A 23,829-nucleotide genomic window follows, 5' to 3' on the forward strand; every position below is an offset into this window, starting at 1 on the left:
TGACAGAAATACAAGAGGACACGGAAAGAAAATAAAAAAAGACAGCTATAGAAGAGATTTGAAAAAGAACAGCTTTCCTCACAGAGCAATAGACAGTTGGAACAAGTTAGATGAGAAAGTGGTGTGTGCAAAAACAATACATGAATTTAAAAATAGTTTAGATAAAATGAGATATGAAGACGGGACCCCACGAGCATAGCTCCCCTTCCCGTAAAATACAACTAGGTAAATACAACTAGGTAAATACACACACACACACACACACATATATATATATATATATATATATATATATATATATATATATATATATATATATATATATATATAGATATATATATATACAGATATAGATAAATAGATAGTTATATATATATATATATATATATATATATATATATATATATATGTATAGCTAGCTAGATAAATATAGAGATATCGGTATAGATATGTATAATATATATAAATATATATATATATATATATATATATATATATATATATACATATATATATATAGTATATATATATATTTCTAAATAGAAATGTAGTAGCACACATATACATACACATTATATATATGATGAAAATATAGGTAGAGTAGTGTAGTCGTACGTCAGTTGTTTACTATGTGTGAGAGCCATCTGTTGAGTGCTAGGAGAGTCATGACACACAGAGGGATGTGGAATCTGGATACAAACAGTCTAGTGTCAAAAGCTGTGTAGGTCAGTAGTGTGCTGGGCTGGCCGCCAACAGCTAAGTGAAATGCGTGTGTTTGTGTTAGGCTGTGCTACATAGGGCTTACCATGGAAGAAACCATTGTGGAGGACTGGCTACGGTCGCTACATATGGGCCAATACGCCGAATCATTTGTTGACAATGGGTACGACGATTTGGAAATTTGTAAACAGATTAGTGAGCCCGATCTCGATGCTATAGGAGTGGTAAACACCGTTCACCGAGCCAAAATACTGGAAGCTGTTCGTACTCTGCGGGAGGAAGGCGCAGCGTCTGTATATTTTACAGTCGAGGAAGCCCTAGCTGTCCACGATGACTCCATATCCCGCGGGTCCAAGGGCTCGTCGAAGGGGTCCTCCCGTGGGAGGTCTTCCCGGGGATCCCGGGGGTCGGGATCCACGGCCTCCACCCCAGGGGACGCGGCGCCTTCGGTCCCCACAGGACATCCCTTGACGAGTGTCAATGTGGTGGGCGTCAGTACAACGCCCGCCCGTTACGCAGATGCCTACGAGGCGGGCAGGGCAGAGCTGGTTCGTATCGCCCACGGGCAGCTGGGTACCCTCCTCCAAGCCCGCCTCGTCCAGGACGACGTGAATTTGGCGGCGCACCCCTACACCACACAGGTACAGTAGGCATGCTCGTCTTCGTCTCCATCCTGGTACAACTTAAGAGTAGCGGCATGTTCTCCTTACTCACATAGACACAACGTTTAGCCTGACCTATAGCTGCTGTTGACTGTCACCAAAGCCAAGTGATCTTGGTAGGCCTTACAGGAGTGTCATGTCTGCCTAGTGTATACCATGGGCTTGCTTACTACAGACTCAGTTGTAGCAGACAGTCTTGCATGCATGAAGGGAACCTAAGCCTTTAAGTATTCATTTAGAGATAAGTTGCATTAGTTGTACATTCCAGCAAGTCATTTGTCATAAACATAACAGTGCTGTGTTATTATATGCCCCCAATGTAGCACATCAGTCATACCAAAGATTATATTTGTTAACTGCCTTTTATCTGCCATTCAAATGAACAAGTGAACCATCATACCACTAGAGACCTCCATGACAGACATATCCATCAGTATTGAATTTTTACATACAGTAATACAATTTGCTAACAGATTGTGTCAGTATATCCATCAGTATGGAATTTTTACATAGTCATACAATTTGCTAACAGATTGTGTCAGTATACATAGGCTGTGTCATTAAGTATTATTAACTTTCCATAATATTGGCATGCACCCACTCCATCTCATTCCACTCCCATCCAACACCCTTATTTCCCTCTTGTAGTTCCTTGTGGATGAAGGGGGTATCATCCCTGTGGAGGGGGGGGGAAAGAATTCTGCCACCTTGTTTCCCATGTGAGATGTAAAGGGTAACAAAGTGGCATAGAGTGATAGGAATAGGTCCTGCTGTCTGCTGTCATGATACGAATAAGTTGAAAATTTACTCTCAACACAAGATTATCACAAGCAAATAATAACAAGCCAGATGTTTTCCAAAATATGATCTTTTTGATATAAAGGCAAACAGAACATTAGTTGGTCATGCTTGCTGGAACATCAGAAAGGATTTGTCAAGAATATAATAGCCTTAGGGATAGATAACATCCCTAAATGTGAAGCTTCAACAATATTTGGTTACGTAGTAATATATGGTAGTTGCATAACGTGCATATGAGAATGTAAAAATTTACATTTTCTTTGTCCATAGGCATATATACAGAAATAAAAATGCACATTAACACTTCCATTAGTGCCCTTGCCATGTGTATTTATTCCAACTGATGTCATGAAACAAGGAAGTACCTGTGTTGTATTAATAGGGAAAGGGAAAGCTCGTAGTGTAGTGGGAAGGTAAAGAAAAAGAAGGGGAGGGATTACTTAGAAAAATGGAAGGAAATGAGGAAGGGGAAGATTGGTGCCCAGGAACTCAGGCGGTATATAAACAAGAGACGGCCTGACGATAGTGGCGAAGTCGATGTGATTAGTAAAAATTGGAAATATAGATTAGAGCAGCGCAATGGAAGGTGAAGATAACTATTTCCATGGATTTAATGAATGAGGAAATGACAACCTCCCCCCGACAAGTGAATCTAGAGGAGAAACTAAAAGAATGAAAATTGGGAAGCTATGTTTCACCAAATAAAGCTAATTACTCAAAGAGTTGATAAGCTGGAAGAACTAAAGAAGGAGAATCAAAACCTAAATAAAGAAATTGTAGAGTAAAAAAAAAAAAAAAAACGTTAGGAGAAGTTAAGGATGAGAATGAGGAATTCAAGAGGAGTAATAAAGAGAATAAAGAGTCCATAGCAAAAGAGGTAAGTGGTTGGAAAAATTACATGAGAACAATGAAATAGAATTTAGAGATATAATGGAACAGCAGAGGAAAGAACAAACTAAGGACACAGTTATTAATGTGATGAGGGAGCAGAATATAGTAAGAGACTTGATGAATAAAAAGAAATGTATGATTATATTAGGTATTGAAGAGAAGTATATTCTAAATAGGACTACAAGGGGTAAAGGAAGAAAAGGAAAAAAAATAAATAAGACATTAGAAGTAGCTCAAGATGAACCAGAAAAAGGGGAATTAAATACAGATAAGACCAGACCAATTAAGGTTAAATTCAGGTCACAAATGACAACAGAGAATATCTTGCAGACAGTGATCAATATAAATAGGTATGAATAAATAGAGAAATGAATAAAGAGGAAAGAGAGGATGAGAAAACAAAAAAGACTAGAAGCCAAGGAAAAAACTAGAAAAGAGCAGTCAGCAAAAGAGAATTCATATTGGAGAGTAGTGGATATGAGAGTGAGAAAATGGTTCATAGCAGAGAAAAATAAACGGGAAAAAGAAAATACAATGGAAGTAGCAGAAAACTAAAAGTGTCTTACACAAATATAGATGGCTTAATAACAGGCTTGAACGAAATGAATGATTACCTAAAAGAAAAAGAACTGGACATAATGGGAATTGTAGAGCCAAAATTGAAAGGTCCACTACCACCCAACATTGTAAGACATGGTGCATATAATCATTGGATTAGAAACAGAGAAGTACAAGGTGGTGGAGTTATGTTCCTGACTAAGAAAGATATAAATGTGAGGAATGTTACATATGGAAAGAATAGCGTGGAGATGATTATGATGGAAATAGAGGACAGGGACAAGAGCAGGAAGTTTGTGGTAAATTATGTGACTCCTAAAATGGCTTCGTGGGAAGAGAGAGAACACAAAAATATTTGAAAGACACAAGGATAACGCTAAGTAAGATAATGGAAGATGGAGGAAGAATAGTTATAATGGGTGACTTTAATTGTAAAGAAATCCGTTGGGAAGAAATGACAGCGAAGGGTGGAGACGACCTATGGGGAAATGTACTGCTTGATATGATTATAGAACATACAATGGCACAATGGGTGCAAGATAATGCTAGGTATAGAAATAAAGAAGAACCATCGAGACTGGACCTAATAATCACATCAGAACCTGAAATAGTGAACAAGATTGAATATAAGACACCAATAAGTAAAAGTGACCACATATTGGTTGAACTGAAACAAAATGAGGAAAAATACATGAAGAAAAACGAACAATATAGAAAGGGAAGATTGATGTGTGGAAAAAGAAATTGATAAAATAAGATAATTATTTTAAAAAAGCAGACTGGGAAAGAATACACAAGGAGGAAACAACAGTAGAAGAGAAATGGAATATTTTGACAAAAATTTATGAAGGAGTGGAAAAGTCCCAAGACAAAAGCAAGAAAAAGAATATGTAAAGTGCTGGTACAACAAAAGATGTAGGGAGTTAAAAGACAAAAAAGATAAAGCTTGAATAAAATGGAAAAAAGACAAGACCTGAAAAATGGAAAATATATACTAGTTATAGAAATCAATATGTACAAGTGTGCAGAGACAAAAAGAGAAAGTATGAAAAAAATGTCATAGAAAAATGTAAAGATCAACCAAAATTATTTTACAGATTTGTAAACAACAAACTGAAAAACAGACAAGAATTAGAGAAACTACGACAAGGAGGAGTTGAATACACAGAGGATATAGAAATGGCAGAAATTATGAACAAGCATTTTAAATCAGTGTTTACAAGGGAGAACATACGACCTAGAGATATCGAATGGGAGGAGAAAGTCCCCCCTTTGAAAGAGATAGAAGTATCAAGGAATGAAATAATGAAACACTTGAGTAATCTCGATGTCAGAAAATCACATAGACCAGATGAAATAGCAAACTGGATTTTGAGAGAATGCAGGAATGAACTAACAGACAAAATACATAGCCTAATAAACAGTTCATTGAAAGAAGGAAAAGTTCCAAAAGATTGGAAAAGAGCAAATATAGTACCTGTATAGAAAGGGGGGAACAACAAAGACCCTACTAACTATAGATAGGTCTCTCTAACAAGTACAATAGCAAACATTTGTGAAAGAATGTTCAAAAGTAGATGGGTAAGGCATTTGGAAAGAAAACAACATACTAAATCCAAGGCAATTTGGATTTAGACAAGGACGATCATGCGTCACAAACTTAATGTGTTTCTATTCAAGGCTAATAGATGTAATACAAGAAAGAGATGGATAGGTTGATTGTTCATTTCTAGACCTGAAAAAAGATTTTGATAAGGTGCCGCATAAGAAGTTGCATAAGAAATTAGAAACTGCAGGAGTACAGGACAAACTGCTGAATTGGATGGAAGACTTCTTGCATGAAAAAAAAATGAGAGTAGTGATAAGAGACAAACACTAATTGGGATGAAGTGTTAAGTGGTGTTCCACAAGGAACAGTTCTGGCCCTAATAATGTTTGCTATATATATTAATGATATGGATAAAGGAATTGAAAATTATTTGAGCTTCTTTGTGGATGATGCAAAATTGTTGAAAAAAGTGAAAACTGAAGAAGATTGTGAGTCTCTACAGAGTAATCTCAATAAAGTATGGGAATGGAATAGGAAGTGGGAGATGGAATTCAATATTAAGAAGTGTAGTATAATGGAATTTGGAATAAGCAAAAAAAGAATAGTGGGATCATATAAATTGGGAGAAGAAGAAATAAAAAAACGTAGAAAATGAGGACCTGGGAGTCATTATTATGAATAATATGTCCCCTGAGAAACATATTAACAAGATTTTTAGAGAAACTTATAATTTAATAAGAACAATCAAAGTGGCATTTACATACCTGGATGAAGAAATTGTGAAGAAAATACTAGTTACTTTGATAAGACCAAGATTGGAATATGCAGCGACGACGTAGTCACCAAATACAAAAAAAAATTATAACAAAACTTGAAAGAATACAAAGGGCAATTACAAAATTGGCACCAACACTCAGAACTATCATATGAAGAGAGACTATCAAAACTTGAGCTACAGACATTAGAGCAAAGAAGAGAGAGAGGAGACTTAATAACTATAGAATCATGAAAGACATAGAAACTATTGATAGAGAGGATCCAATAAAATGGGATAGTAGAAATACAAGAGGACACTGAAAGAAAATCAAGAAAGACAGTTATAGAAGAGATCTGAAAAAGAACAGATTTCCCCATAGAGTAATAGACATTTGGAACAAGTTAGATGAGAAAGTGGTGTGTGCAAAAATAATACATGAATAATATGTCCCCTGAGAAACATATAAACAAGATTTTTGGAGAAATTTATAATTTAATAAGAACAATCAAATGTGGCATTTACATACCTGGACGAAGACATGGTAAAGAAAATACTAGTCACTTTGATAAGACCAAGATTGGAATATGCAGCGACAACGTGGTCACCAAGTACAAAAAATGTATAACAAAACTTGAAAGAATACAAAGAGTAATTACAAAATTGGCACCAGAACTATCATATGAAGAGAGACTATCAAAACTTGAACTACAGACATTAGAGCAAAGAAGAGAGAGAGGAGACTTGATAACTATTTATAGAATCATGAAAGGCATAGAAAATGTTGATAGAAAGGATCTAAAAAATGGGATAGTAGAAATACAAGAGGACACTGAAAGAAAATCAAGAAAGACAGTTATAGAAGAGACCTGAAAAAGACCAACTTTCCCCACAGAGTAATAGTCATTTGGAACAAGTTAGATGAGAAAGTGGTGTGTGCAAAACCAATACATGAATTTAAAAACAATGCTTCAAGTGTTTTGGCTATGGTCACTCATCAAAGGTATGCACAAAAGATCAGCTATGTGCAACTTGTTCATTACAAAAACATGAAGATGATTGTTCTAATCCTACATTATGTATAAATTGTAAGGGAAATCATAGTGCTAGATATAAAGAATGTGAGTCATTTAAAAAGGAAAAAGCAGCTATAAAGCTCAAGCAGAACATCTAAGCATTGGCCAGGCAAAAAGACTTCTGTTCAGTAGACCTCAATATAGTGATGTTCAAAAAAATGGAAATTCAATTAAGAATCAACCTATAAAATCCAATCCCAATCCAAAACTTCAGCCTTCCCCCTCTGAGCTTGAAGTACATTCAACTTCTCAGATTTCATCTCGGAAAGCTCCTTCGTCCCCTCTCCAGGGGACTCCAAAGGCCTCTCAGGCAGCTATACTGCCTGATCTGGGTAATTCCCAGAATGACACCTTGATCAAAACCCCTCTCCAGGGAACTTCTCAGGCCTTACTAAAGACCTCCCAGGCAGCTTTACCGCCTGATCTGGGTAATTCCCAGAATGACCCCTTGATCAAAACCCCTCTCCAGGGAACTTCTCAGGCCTCACTAAAGACCTCCGAGGCAGCTTTGCCGCCTGATCTGGGTAATTCCCATAATAACCCCTTGACCAAAACCCCTCTCCAGGGAACTTCTCAGGCCTCACGAAAGACCTCTCAGACAGCTTTATCACCTGATCTGGATAACTCCCAGAATGACACCTTGATCAAAGCAACTCGTACAGCTCAGGTGCAAGATGTGGAGATGGAGCCTCAAAGACAAACGAGACCCCGTACTCCCTCACCATCAACTAAATCTTCACATCATGGTAGGACACCAAAGAAAGGAAATAGCAGAACTCTCGAGAGCTTGTCATATTCCTCTACAAAACAAACCATTCCATACCTGGAAAACCAAATAAAAAACCATCCAATAACAAATAATGACCCCATGTCAATGGAACATGCGAGGTTTCCATTCAAATAGAGAACAGATCCGGGTTCTTTTTAAAGAACATAATTTAGCCGCCATTTGTCTACAAGAAACTAAACTGGGCAATGTTATACCCAATTGTGGACACAATTTTACATTCTACAAATCTCTACCTCCTGTAGGTGAACGTGCTCATGGTGGCACAAGTATTATTTTGACCAAGTCATTACCACAAAAAGCTGTACAATTAAACACGATACTACAAGCTTGTGCAACACAAATCCTCATTGATGAATGGATCACTTTGTGCTCCCTATATCTAGAACCTGACTTAGAATCTCGATTAGTGGACAGAGATGGTAATCCAAGGCAATTAGAAGTTAACGATTTACAATCACTTTTAAACCAACTACCTCAACCTTTCATTTTCATGGGGGATTTTAATGCAAAGCATACATTATAGGGAGAAAATAGATGCAACCATCGTGGACTTTTAATTGAAGAACTACTAGACTATAATGATATAATTTTAATGAACAATGGTTCCCCCACAAGGTTTGATGTAGTCCACAACTCCAATTCTGCAATTGATCTTACAATATGCTCATTATCTTTAAGATTAGATTATCAGTGGTCAGTGGATGATAATCCCTATGGAAGTGACCGCTTTTCCATACATCTTAAGTATGTCCAAAATATACCCTCCCCATGTTTGCCCAAATGGAAGACAAAGGAAGCAAATTGGTAACACTATGAAAGATCCACCAAAGTCACTCGTAAAGCTAATGATTTCCCTAGTCCTTCAGCTGCATACGATCCCCCTGGGGCTAGGGGGTGTAGTATAGAATATAGCCCCAGCCACGTCAGCTGCGTGTCGTAAGAGGCGACTAATGCCGATCCCCGGGCGGGGCTCTTGTTTCCCCGCACAGGGCTTCCTCTTAAACTTACTTTTCCACTCCTCTCTTCTCTTCCGCTTGCTGTTCCATCCCTCCGACCTAATTTTCAGCCGCCCCTCTCAGTAGCGGCAAAAGAAAGCCCTATGGCGATGGCTAGTGACGATGGGGGCAGGAGAAGGTGATCTCTGGAAGCCTCTAGTCACGAACTTCACATAGGCGGTGTGGGCAAGATAAATCGCTCTCGTATTGGGATCAAGGCAACAGCACGGTTCGGTAGCTACCCACATGACTGAGCAGCCCTACTCAGGATCCACTCTGCTCACCCCACATGGGGAGGGGGCTAGAAAAGGTGCCCCAAACATAGTTTGCCTCATAACCACCTGACTGGGGAACCGCCCCCAGTAAGGTCACCCTCACTGCGGTCAAGACAAACCCTTAAGAGAGAACTCTCCTAACGCTGACGACCTATGCATGACCAAGGATATGAGCAAGGCCTCTACTGGTTCTAGAGATGAAAGTCCACAGTCTTTCATCACACTGGAACCCTATTCCGCTAAACCACAGCGGAATAATAGAGATAAAGAAAAGTCTTTCCCCCCTCTAACTAATCCATGAAGACAATTGGAAGTTTTGACTGGGATTTTTGAGTCCCATTATAATAAATATTTAACTTTATCCATGCCCAATGACAACCCCATTGACTCTTTAGACATTTTTGATGTCCATAGAGAAATTATCCAATGTATTGGCAGGGAACCCAAAATCATCCCCCAAAGTAGTGGATCACTTCTGATAGAGGTTAACTCTCCAGAAGAGAGCTCAAAATTGCAGAACATTGGAAAAGTTGCTGGGCATGAGGCAGATTGTACCCCCCACAAGACACTCAACGAGTGTAGAGGAGTTGTCTACTCCAAGGAACTGCTGAGGTTTTCTGAAGAAAAGCTTTCAACAGAGTTGAAATCCCAGCACGTTTCAAGTGTTCGCCAGATGAAACGAAAAGAAGATGGCATTCTTGTAGACCAACCTCTAATAATCTTAACATTTGACCTACTTAATCTTCCATCATCAATATCTGCTGCTTGGTATAAACTGAAGGTTAGACCATATATACCTTCACCAAGAAGATATTACCACTGCCAAATGTTTGGCCATACATTCACCACATGTCGCAAGAAATTAGCAGGAACACCACCGATTTGTGTCAATTGCAGTGAAAGCGAACATGGAGAATGTACGAAAACATCGAAATGTTTTAATTGTCATGAAGAACACCCAACTTCCTCTAGATCTTGTGAAAAATATATACTAGAAAAACAAATCCTAAATATAAAGGTCAGAGAACATATTAGCTACTCTGAAGCAAGAAGAAAAGTGATTGATCCATTAAAACTTAATACTAAGACATACTCAGAAGCCCTTGGTAACAAATTTCAGCCTACAGGCCACCTCACCACTAAAACACAACCTAATATGGATAAAATGGAGACCGATCAGTCACACCAGATAAAGTACAAACAATCCACCAACCGATCAGTTGACCAACTAACTCGCAATAAGCGAACACGGAGTTCAGACTCTTTGGATTGCCCAAGTGGCAAAATTAAGAATAGAGATTCAACAACAGCTGTATCCAAAATGCCATCTAACAACTCTTCCCATATTGGGGCCATGGGAGGCCCTACACCATCACCCAAGGGCCCAGATAGTGGCCCTCTTCCCACCCCTGAGAGGGGAGTGGGAAACCTTTCCCTCAACCTAGAAGGATCAACAGGAGATCCTTCTGTACCTATAGAGAAAGTAGTCCCTCCCCCTGTACCTATAGGGCCACAGGGAAGTTCTACCACCTCTGGTAGACCTAAAGAAGGTCCTCCTAAAATTAAACCTGGAATTCAATCATCTAAACCACCAAAACTTCCAGTTAAAGCAGAGGTCCATTCAATCCCACAATCTAAGACCAAGAAGTCGGGTAACAACACCTCCCGACATTCCCTGAACCATAGATAAATTCACTCTGCTCCAATGGAATTGTCAGGGACTAAGAGCCAAGTATGAGGAATTGAAACTGCTAATCCATGACCAGCAACCTAATATTATTTCCTTACAAGAAATAATGTTAGACTCATTCACCCCATGCCCTAAAGACTTCAAAGCATACCGTACTACATATGATCCAGATATTGGTATCCATGGGGGAAGCATGTTGTATATCCGTAAAGATATACCTCATGTTCCCATCCCTCTTCAATCTCGATTGCAAGCTGTTACGATACAAGCCGGCTTGAATCGCAGATATACAGTCTGCTCCCTCTATCTACCACCAAGTACTAATATAACCAAAGATAGTCTGTTGAACCTTATTCAACAGTTGCCTCAGCCATTCGTCATTATGGGTGACTTTAATGCTCATCACCCATTATGGGGTGATGTTACCTCAAATCAGAAAGGAAATCTAATTTCATCTATTTTGGAGCAGGAGGACATTACTGTTTTAAATACTGGTGAACCTACTCATTATCACATTCAGACTGGCTCTACATCATGTATAGATTTATCGATCTGCAGCTCAAATTGTGCTTTGGACTTTGAATGGAAAGTCCTTGATGACTTACGAAGCAGTGATCACTATCCCACTGTATTGTATACACAGGAAGGTGCTCCTACAGATGGCATTCCTCGCTGGTGCACTGAAAAAGCCGACTGGACCAAGTTTGAAGAATTGAGTACTGTCCAGAACAGTATTGACATTTTTTCTTCAGTAGAAGCTGCACTGGAGTACTTAAATGACACACTCTACACTGCTGGTATTAATTCCATCCCAAAGTCATCTGGAAAGTTTAGGAGACGCCCTGTACCATGGTGGTCTGACACCATATGAAATCTACATAGAGCAACACGAAGAGCTCTGACTAGATTACATCGCCATAGAAATGATGAGAATTTAGTTGCTTATCATAAAAACAGGGCATTATTTCGACGTACCATCAAAGAAGCAAAGCATCAGTCTTGGGCTAAATTTGTATCATCATTCAGCTATAGAACACCGGCATCGATCGTTTGGAAAAACTTGAGAAAAATATCAGGAAAATACACCATTAGCCCTCCACCTGTTTTAAAATTAGATGGCTCTTTGGTCTTTGATCGTAAAGATGTCAGTAATGCCTTAGCAAATCATTTTGCCAATATATCTAAACCAGACAACAGCTCTCCTGGATATCAATACCGAATGAGAGAACAACAACGTAATCTTGACTTCACTGCCCCTCATGAAGAATCCTATAACCTCCCTTTCACTGAAAAGGAATATGATTCAGCTTTGAACTCCTGCAGTGATACTTCTCCAGGTCCTGATGACATTACATATGCCATGTTGAAACATATATCTCAAGTAACTAAAGGTTTTATTCTTGCACTTCTTAATAGGATGTGGTTTGAACATTCGTTTCCCAGTATTTGGGAATTGGGTATAATTTTACCTTTTCTTAAGCCTAATAAAGATGGTTCAATTCCATCAAATTACTGTCCTATTGCCCTCACATGCTGCATGTGCAAAATTTTTAGAAAAAAGTGGTCAATGCACGACTAGTCTGGTATCTTGAACGAAACCACATCATATCTGATATTCAATGTGGTTTCCGTCGCATGCACTCCACTGCTGATGCCTTACTTCGACTAGAATCTTCAATTTGTAAAGCTTTTGTCTCTAAGCAACATCATATCAGTGTTTTCTTTGACTTAGAGAAAGCATATGATACCACATGGAAGCATGGTATTCTTAAGGCTGTACATGCTATTGGCATTCGAGGAGAAATGGCCTTTTTCATCAAGAACTTTTTAGCAAATCGTGTTTTTAGAGTAAGAGTTGGGAACATCATGTCTGAAATAAGACAACAGGAAGAAGGTGTACCTCAGGGGTGTGTTCTCAGTGTCACTCTCTTTAGTATAGCTATAAATGGGGTGACATCTGTGATTCCTCCTGATATACTTGCCACCCTTTTTGTAGATGACCTCTCCATTTCTTTTAGAGCTAGTAACATGGCAATAGCTGAAAGAAAACTACAACTCTGCATCAATAAAATAGTTTCATGGGCCGATAATAATGGTTTTAAATTTTCACCCAGCAAAACTGTCGTCGTACATTTCTGCCGACTAAGAAGTCTGCATCCTGACCCTACCATTTGGTTAAAGGATGACCAGATTCCCTGTGTTGACGAAACCAGGTTTTTAGGACTTATTTTTGATAAGCACCTTTCTTGGGTACCCTACCTGAAAACCCTGAAGACACGATGTCTAGAGACAATGCAAATTTTAAAAGTTTTAGCACATACCTCATGGGGCGCAGAACAATTTTACGGTTACATCATTCCCTTATTTTATCAAAACTACCGTATGGATGCGAGTTTTACTCATCGACCACTCCATCCAGACTAAAAAGTTTAGATACGATACACCACAGTGGAGTTCGTTTGGCCACAGGCGCATTCAAGTCTTCCCCAATACCAAATCTATTAGTTGATGCAGGGGAAATGTCGTTAGATCTTATTTGCCAGACCTCATCTATTAGATACTGGCATAGATTGCAGAGGCTTCCCAACTCTCTCGCTTTTAGAACAGCTCAAGCAGATTTTAACCACACTTGTTTCAACAATCACCCCAGACTTCCAAGCCTTTTGGATACCGGATGAAAAGGATTTTAGAGGACATGAATCTTCCCAAGATTCCCATCTTTCCTTTTAAATATTCGGTTGTTCCCCCATGGAGATTGCCCACAGTTGTCTTTCTGTAAATATTTAAACGATCGTAAGCGTAATTTTAAGGATTACGAACTACGCAATGCCTTTTTAGAACATTCTTTTAGCCACCAACCCTCTGTGTTTGTTTTTACTGATGGCTCCAAAACTAGCGCTGGCGTTGGTTTTGGAATATTCTCAAATGATTTTAATCGTAAGGGCACCTTGCCTGATACAGCATCTAATTTCACTGCCGAACTGACGGGAATACTGTCCGCAGTGGAGATTATATCCTCCATGAAAAAGAGAGGCAAATGTTTTACAATTTTTAGTGACTCAAAGAGTGTCTTGCAGTCTCTAGAACAATTCGACTCAAGGCACCCAATAGTTTTAAAGATCTTAGAATGGCTTTTTTTAATTGAGAGTCGAGGTAATGAAATAAACTTCTGCTGGGTTCCAGCACATGTCGGAGTACCAGGAAATGAACAGGCCGATAAATTGGCCAAGGAAGCCGCTCTCTCACCCTTACCTCGCTTACGGCCTATACCTTATGAAGATTATATCCCTCTAATCAAAGCCGAGATCTCATCTCTTTGGCAGTTCCAATGGGATCTTGAGGCTGGTAACAAGATGAGAGAGATTACTGATACTATTCATCCTTGGTCTTATACATTGCTGAACAGAAAACAGGAAGTAACCCTTTGCCGGTTGAGGATTGGTCACTCTAGATTATCCCATGGCTTTCTTATGGAGGGCAGTCCTCCTCCATTTTGTAATGATTTCCTTGTTCCTATGACCATTAGACACATTATGGTGGAATGCCCCAGTTATGATGAAGAAAGACAACAATATTTGTCAAAACACAGAGATGAAGGAGATCTGTCCCTTCGAAATGTTCTGGGATGTAACTGCAATATAAATTCTATTTTTAATTTTCTTAGTGCTATTGATCTTCTCAATGATCTTTAGATTTCAATTTTTTTTTATTAAGATTTTTACCACTTCCTTTTCTTAATCATAAATACTACGGCGTCAATGACCATTGATGTTGCGACGCTAGATAAATCCCAATTATTCAATTCTTGGGGTCATTTTTGACCAGCACCTTACGTGGAACAGCCACATCCTCAGTCTTAGACGATCTTCCCTCTCCGCCCTCAACATCTTAAAGGCGGTTTCTGGACGTGACTGGGGAGAGGACCAGCCTTCGCTCCTCAGATTATACCACGCCCTCATAAGATTACGGCTGGATTACGCGTGCCAGATCTATTCTTCGGCAAGTGCGACATCCCTCCGCTCCCTTGATACAGTACACCACCAGGCTTTGCGACTGTGTACTGGTGCCTACCGTACCTCTCCTGTCGAATCCCTCTACGTCCTCTCTTGCGATTTGCCGCTCTCTAACCGAAGGGAGCAACTTTTACTCTCCTTTTACTTCAAGTGCAAATTGTTCAGAAAGATACCATATTTTGACGTGGTTAATAACGTGAGACTCGGGGATACGTACAACACCAAAAGATCAGCTTCAGTCCCACCGCACCTACGCGCACTCCGTCTACTTGAGGAGGGAAACGGCTGCCCCCTAAGGTGTCTGAGTCCAGAAACTTTGATACCCCGCCTTGGTGCAGGCCCATTCCTGAGTTCTGCCTCATGAAACGGTCAAAAAGTGGGCACCTGCCCTACATCGTTGCTGCCTCGTTTGAGGAGCATAAAGAATTACATGCCAACTCCATCGCAGTCTATACTGACGGGTCTAAATCTCCCACTGGTGTGGGCTGCACATCCGTTACACCATCTCAAACTTTCACAGCAAAATTACCCTTCACCTCATCTGTTTTTACGGCTGAACTTTACACAATTTTACTCGCTTTGAAGCATTTTATTTTTGATTCAGATTTTAATTATTTTACCATTTACAGCAACTCTCATCAATTTTAGCACTTACAAGCTTTATTCCGTCCCACCCCGTGATATCTGAGATCCAAGAGTGGCTAACGAGAACAGCGGCCAGGGAAAAAACTATCCGATTCTGCTGGTCCCCCGGACACGGCGGTATCTTTGGCAATGAGAAGGCGGACAGGGCGGCCAAGTCTGCGGCGGCCCGTCCCTTACCATCGCGCGGGGACTCTCCCTTTTCCGACATCCGCACTACCATCTCCTCCCGCGTGCGTAGAAAGTTTGACACCACCTGGGACAATATTAGAACGAACCAAAAGCTACGGAGCATAAAATGTTCTGCAGATCGCTGGCCACTCCTTTCCCACCACAACCGTTTTTATCCGAAACTTTTAAACCGTAAAAGTTACAAAGGAAACTCACGGATTTTTATTTACTCTTCCCCGGATTCCCCCTTCTTGCGTGAGGTGTGGCTCCCCCTTTTACGTCCGTCATTTCCTGCTCGAGTACAGATACTTGGCGGTGGAAGAGGGGCCTTCCTCCTGACCTCCGTAAGATGCTTGGTGCTACACCCATGATACAACCCCTTGTAGGATTTTTAAAAGACGTTAATTTGTTTTATTATATTTAATTTTAACTGTGTTGTACCTATTTATTAGTAGTCTTACTTTTTGTGTAGTTCGCTGCTTAATGTCTAGGTTTCGTATATATTTCGTATGTTATTTTAATAATTAATCAGACAGTAACGTTGTAGTTGTTTTAATTTTTAGAATTCAATATTTTAACCTCATTATCTATTTTATCCCGTGGCACGAATGGTCTAACGACTCTGTGCCGGGCTTTTGCCCACTCTAATTAATCAATCAATCGATCCCCCGGCCCGGGTCAGGTGCTGACCGCGCCGACGGTTCCAGCTTCCATCTCGGAATCACGTGGTCAGCGGGCGAAATGTCCACGCTGACACTTTTCCAACGACGCTAACTCGCGACAGCTTCGCGAGTTGAAAAGTGTGTCTAAATTATTTAGCCTTGCTACCTCGATCCTGCGCGTGAGCGAAAAACCTCAGCAATATATATATATTTTTTTTCTTGAGGGAAAACTCCTTCGCAAGATCGAGTTGCTGTGGCTTTCTCTGGCCAATGCGGCATGACATACCAATGTCGAATGTGCCTGTGCGTGTGTATGTAATGTGGTGTATTGTAATGTACACGAAAAAAAATTGCAGTCTTCTTCCTCCGGATCTAGGGACAAAAGACACAGGCAATTATTTGTTCAACTAAAATTTCTCCAAGACTGGACAATAAGTCTGCCCCCACATTCTCGTTCCCCTTAATATATGACAGTTTATAATCAAACTGTTGCAAGTATAGTCCTCACCTGGTGAGCCTGGCGTTGGCCGACTTGAACGGTTTAGATGCTCCATCGGCATATGACCGACTCCTAGACGAACTTACCTCGTATAGGTAGAAGTGGAATTCTTTATTCTATCTACCACAGCCAACTACTCACGTCCGATGGTGCTGTAGTTCCTCTCTCTGTTGCCCACAACTTACTGCTGTTAAGCTACCGGGTGCATCCATCCGTCCTCCTGGAGTAGAACTGCTCCGACGGCGTCCTGGGTACGTCTTCCCGTAGCGTAAGGAATTGCTGGGATCGGGGAACTGCAACAGACCTACTACACCCGTGGAATGCACTCCTCTTTTAAAAGATTATGAACGGAAGCGCTCCCGCAGCGTAATCTGTCAACTCTCATATCTGACTCCTATGACTGGAACTTCTCTGGTTCCGCTAATCTGTCCACGACCGGAATCCTTCCTCGGCTCTGCAGGACTCAAACGGTGGGTCCTTACACCCTACCTTGAAAAACTGGGTTCGAACAGCTCTCACTAGCTGAATCACTAGACACTCTACAGCTCTCTCTAGAAAACTAGCACTCTCTACAGCTCTCTCTAGCTGGAAAAACTAGCTCCTACAGCTTTCACTAGGCTGGAAAACTAACTCATTCTCTCTACAGCTCCACTAGCTGGAAAACTAGGCATTCTCTACAGCTCTCTCTAGCTGGAAAACACTCTCTACAGCTCTCTCTAGCTATCCTCTTCACCCTACCTTGAACTACTCGTCACACTCTGACTGCTCCACGGCGACCCGTGTCTCACCTGCCTGACCTGTACTGATGCTAGCTTCGGCCTGCCTATACCGCTCGGCTTAATCCAACAACTACGTGGACGTGCACACTACACTTGTCCAACACAGTTTGTGTTTCTCTCTTTCTCAACCGAGTCCCTGTTCGGGCGCCAGTGTCAGTAGGGGGGTTCACACAGGTTTATGACTCGGTATTATTGAGAAGAAGGGCGCGAGAGATTGAAACACGACAACCCCAAGATTTGTCTTTATTGTAAATTAACGCAGAGCATTATCCTATCTATCACTCACAATATAAGCATCAACAGTGTGATGGCTAACACAGTCTACAAATTATATAAAATATAATAATTCACAAACCACCTTCCTCGGCTCTGCAGGCGCGAGGCCGATGTGTCAAATTCTCGACTTTCGATCTCCTGGTGTTCTCTGGTTCCTGTGTCCTACAGGACAGAGGTCCGTCTTCAAGTATCTTCAATCTGCTTCTCGCCCTCCTTCTGTAGATCGGGGGGGGGGGGCGCCTTCGACGGCGAGCGTCGAAAAGTGTTGGGTCGTGGCTGTGGCGGGGGGGGGGGGGTCCGCCCTCAACGGCGTTCTGCCGCAAAAGTAAGTTCAAGATGCTCCATGCCCTTCCTCTGTGGATCTGGATCTGGGAGGGGGAGGGAGCGTGGTAGAGGGATCGATCTGCGCATGCGCGCAGCGGTGGTGACCGCGAATAGTTTGGCCTAGTTGGCAGCCCTGGGAGGCAGGAATGACCCGACGCTCTGGTCAATCTCCCCCGGCCCGGGTCAGATGCTGACCGCGCCGACCGGCTCCAGCTTCCATCTCGGGTTGAATCACGTGGTCAGCAGGCGAAATGTCCACGCTGACAGAATTGATGGTGGAGATGTGTCTTGAGAGTTGATGATATCAAATACAGTGTTTAGGAAGAAAGTCAAGCATAAGTACACATGGGAGAGGGTGGTGGATGGAAGGGTGGCAGATAGAGCGTTAATGGACTATATAGTGGTGACCAGGAGTATGGTAGGAAGAGTTAAGGATGTACATGTTGTAAGGGGAGAGAGTGGGGGAATATCAGGTCATTTTCTGGTGGAAGGTAAATTGTGAGTGGAGAATAGATGGAGAAAGAGGAAAAGGGCAGAAGGTAGGGAGGTACTTAGAGTGAACTGCTTAAATGAGAAAAAAAGGAGAATGAGTATAAGAAGCTGAAAGAGGAGTTGGAGTGAGTAAAGGATAGAGTAGAACTAGGAGTGGAGGAGGAATGGGGATGGTTCAAGGAGGGAGTCATAAGGTGTGCAAAGATAGTGTGTGGAACAAGGAGGGCGGGAGGAAATAGAAGGAAGGGTAGTGAGTGGTGGGATGAGGAAGCAAAGAAAGGTGTAGAAGAGAAGAAGCAGGCATTCATAGATTGGCTACAAATTAGGACGAGGGAATCGTATGAGAGGTACAAAGTAAAGAGAAGTGAAGTTAAGCATAAGATAAGAACATAAGAATGAAGGAAACTGCAAGAGACCATAAGGCCTACACTGGGCAGCTCCGTATCCATCACCACCTGTCATACCCATCCATAAAGTTGTCTAATCGTTTCTTAAAACAACTGGTAGTTTCAGTGCTTACCACATGGTTACTAAGTTATTCCATTCGTCGACCACCCTATTAGTAAACCAATTCTTCCCAATTTCCTTTTTAAATCTAAATTTGTCCAGTTTGTAACCATTACTGCGAGTCCTGCCCTGTTGTTTTAATATGATGACCTTTGCATCACCCTTGTTAAAGCCTTTGATCCACTTGAACACCTCTATTAGATCACCCCACACTCTGCGTCTTTCCAGAGAGTGTAAGTTAAGGTGCCTAAGCAAAGAGGAGAGCAGATGTGAAATGGGATAAGATTATGACAGAAATTTTTTAAAGTAATAAAAAGATGTTTTGGAAGGAAATTAAAAGAGAAAGGGGAGGCGAATCAAGTAGAGACGAAAAGGTAAAAGGTGCAGATGGAGAAATGATAATGGAAGAGAAGACAGAGGAAGGTGGGCAGAGTATTTTAGGGAGTTTCTAAATGTGAAGGACGGAAAGGTAGTTGCAGTGGGAAGCGCTAAGAAAATGAGAGTGATGAGAGAGGAAAATGGAGGAGAAATAGGGAAAGATGAAGTGAAAGCAGCTGTTAAGATGATGAGAGCAGGTAAGGCACCTGGTCTGGATGGATGCCATGTAGAATGTGAAGAAAGGAGGTACAGTTATGGTGGACTGGCTGGTGAGGTTATTTAATGTTTGTTTAAGAGAGGGTAGAGTACTGGAGGAGTGCCTGTATGATTCTGCTTTACAAGGGAAAGGGGGACAAGGGTGAATGTAGTAGTTTCAGAGTGATCAGCTTGTTGAGTGTAGTTGGGAAGGCTTATGGGAAGGTCTTGATTGAGAGGATTAGGAGAGGAACAGAGGGAGTAATTGGTGAGGAACAGTGTGGGTTTAGGACCAAATTTTTGTGGTAAGACATATGTGAGAATGCTATAGGAAAAGGTAAGGATGTTTATTGGACTTTTATGGATCTGGAAAAGGCTTATGACAGGGTAGACAGGAAGGCATTGTAGGATGTACTGCAGATAGGAGGAAAGCTGTTAAGAGCTGTCAAGAGTTTTTACAAGAGTAGTAGAGCTTGTGTTAGGATTAGAAATGGAGAGAGTGAATGGTTTGAGGTAAAGGTGGGACTTTGTCAGGGATGTGTTATGTTGCCCTGGCTGTTCAATCTTTACATGGATGGGGTGGTGCGAGAGGTGAATGCAAGGGTAGTGGGTCATGGGTTGGAGATGATTAAAGAAAATGGAGAAAAGTGGGAGGTGAGCCAGTTGTTGTTTGCTGACGACACTGCACTTGTAGCAGGATCAGAGGAAGGATTGAGGAAGCTAGTGGCAGAGTTTGAGGTGTGTGAAAGAAGGAAGCTGAAGATAAATGTGGGCTAAAGTAAGGTGATGAGATGCACAAGGGGAGAGAGTGACAGCAGGCTGGTAGTGAGCATTGAGGGTGAAAGACTGGAGGAAGTGGATATTTTTAGATGTGACAGGAAAGGGAGGAGTGGGGGTGGAGGTAGAATGTAGATTGAGAGAAGCGAGTAAATGGCTTGGTGGATTAAAAATGTAATGAGAAATAGACATCTGGAAATGGATGCTAAGAGGAGGTTATATGAAGGAATGATTGTGCCAACAGCACTGTACGGGACAGAAACATGGAACATGAGAGAGGAAGAGAGAAAGAGTTTGAATGTGTTTGAGATGAAATGTCTGAGAAGTATGATAGGGGTTACTAGGCTGGATAGAATGAGAAAGGAGGTGAGGAGAACAGTGGTGGAAAGGGAGTTGGGAGATAGGGTTGATGAAAGAGTATTATGATTGTTTGGACACATGGAAAGAATGAGTGAAGAAAGATTAGTAAAAGAAGTGTGGAAGGCGTCCTAGGATGAGATGGATGGATGGGGTGAAAAGGGCATTACAAAAGAGAGGAATGTCTGTTGAGGAAGGATAGGAGAGGACAGAAGATAGGGGTGAATGGAGAGGGGTTGTGTATAGATGATGCTGTGATGCATGCAGGGGAGTGGGTGGGGGATGGGGGGTGAGGTAGTATGTATGAGAAAAAATTTGACGCAGCCCAAAGGGATTTCTCCCCATCTTCTCCTTTTCTGCATGGAGGGACAGAGAGGGGGGGGGGTTGCCGAATTTATGAAGCGGCCTTGCTGTGGATGTGCTGTGTCTTGTGACACTGCTTGTGACCCATGGCAGTGGACAGGATGCAGGGATGACCCGTCATCCAGGAGGTGCCAAGATAAGGTGGGTGGAGGGGAGTGAAATATACAGGAAGTGGAATGGGTGGGAGTGTTTTCTATGCCTTCTTCTTTTTTGCTACCCCCTTTGTAGGGGGAAAAAGCCTTTGGTATATGTATGTATGTTTGTAAAAGTGAAATATTTTAAAACCATTTACCCCCCAGTGATGGCCCGAATACCCCCATCCTATGGTAAGCCATATACATTTGTGTAAGACATTTTTAATTTTCTGTTTCCCTTCTGTTTTCTCTATAAACCATTTCCTCACTTTCATATCCACTACTCTCCAATAGAATTTGTCTTTGACTCTTCTGTTCTTGTTTTTTCCTTAGGTTCGATTCTTTTTGTTCTGTCATCCTCTCCTTCCTCTTTATTCATCTCTCTTTTGATATATACCTGTTTATACTGATCACTTTTTGCTAGTTTCCCTGTCTTTGCTAAGACATTCTCTGCTCTCGTTTGTGACCCGAATTTAACCTTAATTGGTCTGGTCTTGTCTATACTGTATTTCCCTATTCTCTATATTTCTTTAGTTTCTTTCTCTATTTCTTGTTCACCTTTTTGAAATATGTTAATTCCTTGTTTACTTTTTCCTTCTCATCCCTTACTCCTGTAGTCCTATTTGGATTATGCTTCTCTTCCATTCCTAATATAATTATACATTTGTTGGTCTTGATAATAGGTCCAACATAAACGAGGGTTCGACAAGTGGTTTGGTAGCGTGGTGAGGTTTGAGCGGCGGTTTGGAGGAAGTAAACACGTGGAGCCCTCAGCTCTCAGCCTCTGGTCTTCTACTTTAATTTTGTGATATTCACAAAGTAAAGTGCTTATATACAGGGTTCCGGTTAGATTGCCGACGAGAACATTTAGAAGCATAGGTGCTGTTTTTCCAGCAAGAGCGGATATTTACAATCCTGAAATCTAGCTACATGTGAGGAAAAGGTGAAGATACAGGTGGTGAAACAATTCTACAATGATACACAGTTTTCCTGAGGGAAAACGTACGTAAATATTTTATATATGTTCTTCGTGGCAATTCTTCCTGGCTGGTCATGTATTGGCACTCGGCAGTGGCCGTTGGAGATTCGGCGCTTAACCGCAAAAGGTGACCGCGGGACAACCTTTCCGTGGGAACCCGGCGTTAGTGCCATCTCACTCCTGGTGCACCCCATGCATCTCCGCGATGCCGGCCAGCATGTGTCGAGGAGGTAGAGGAAAACCAAGAGATTAGTCGTAGATATGCCTTCTAGGGTGTGCAACATATTGCTCGTATGCTACTTGTTGTCCGTCCTCGCGACGACTCCCTGAGCTTGGAGGTCCACATAGGCTTGGTATACGAACTGTTAAGGGATAAGATAAGAGAGATGTGCCTAAGTGAAGGGGTTAACCTTCCCTGAATGGCAAAGGTGATTTGCACAGGTAGGAGTGAAATACTGGTCATGAACTGATGTGATGAGCATGAATGATAATCATTTGTTGAAATAGATACCTTGCTTTGTTTTTGTGGCTAAATGAGCGACCTATACCAATATATTCCTGAGGCTATAACGAGGTGTAGGGATCGGTTGAGTGGTTGAGGTGTTCGTGTGTAGGGCCTCGTTCGTGTGTGTTGGTTGTTGGATGGGCGGGGAGGGAATGTCCTCCATATCGAGACCTCTGGGAACTAGTTTTATATTATCCAAATGTAGGATAGCCTCGGTGAGTTCTCGTAAGTTGAGAGCTTTTATCTTATTGTGCGGAAGTATGTCGGTGACCCGGAAAGGACCATGGAATTTGGGTGCAAGTTTTTATGTGGGTTGGTGGTTGGTGTTGTATATAATGTCACCTACAGAAACTTTACAATCTCTAGAGTGAGCGTTCTTCAACCTAATCATATCTGCTTTTGAAAGAGTCAGTAACTCATGTACTCTGCTGAAAAGAGTGTTGAAGTTATTCAGCGTAACCTTGACATAATCGTTGAAATCATACAGTGGGTGGTTCTGACGTGAGTAGGTCGTACGGCAGTTTCTTATCCGACCCGAACAAAACAAAATGGGGAGATTCCGAGATTGATCTATTGATTGCGCTGTTGATGCAGGCTTGTATCATGGCTATGTGTTCTTCCCAAGATGCGTGTATGTCTGTGGCAAGGTGTCTTAGAATGTTGAGTATTTTCCGATTTTGCCGTTCAACGAGTCCATTTGAGCTAGGGTGATAAGGTGTGGTGTTACATTTGTTAATGTTGAACTGTTGGCTGATATTGGTGAGAATGTCGTTATTGAATTCAGTGCCGTTGTCAGAGATGAGTGTTTTTGGTGTGTTGTATGGGCAGATGACGTTGTTGATAATTGTCTGAGCTACACTTTTTGCTGTCTTATCTGCTAAAGGAGAGAGGATGCAGAACCGAGAGAAATGGTCGATGCATACGAAAAGGTACTGGTTTCCGTTTGAGGTGAGTGGTAGTTTTAGTAAGTCAATGGCAATGGTCTCAAAAGGTCTGGAAGGTGTTGGGTAATTGT

The 23,829-nt window shown here is 41.4% G+C and overlaps 1 protein-coding gene across 4 annotated transcripts in view; it reads left to right on the top strand.

The window, feature by feature from the left end:
* Positions 1-648: 648 nt before the first annotated feature.
* Positions 649-23,829, top strand: part of LOC143034665 (uncharacterized) — a 733,104-nt gene continuing 709,923 nt past the window's right edge. For 3 of the 4 annotated variants that reach the window (XM_076201032.1, XM_076201029.1, XM_076201031.1), the window contains exon 1: positions 650-1,361. In XM_076201032.1, coding sequence (XP_076057147.1) covers positions 807-1,361 — 555 coding nt within the window. In that variant the 5' untranslated portion in view covers positions 650-806. Of the gene's footprint in view, positions 1,362-23,829 lie in introns of all 4 variants that reach the window. The other variant, XM_076201030.1, reaches the window with a different exon arrangement.

Source organism: Oratosquilla oratoria, chromosome 17 (genome assembly GCF_046742065.1).
Source record: "Oratosquilla oratoria isolate Oo_2021 chromosome 17, ASM4674206v1, whole genome shotgun sequence".
Taxonomy (NCBI): Eukaryota; Metazoa; Arthropoda; class Malacostraca; order Stomatopoda; family Squillidae; genus Oratosquilla; species Oratosquilla oratoria.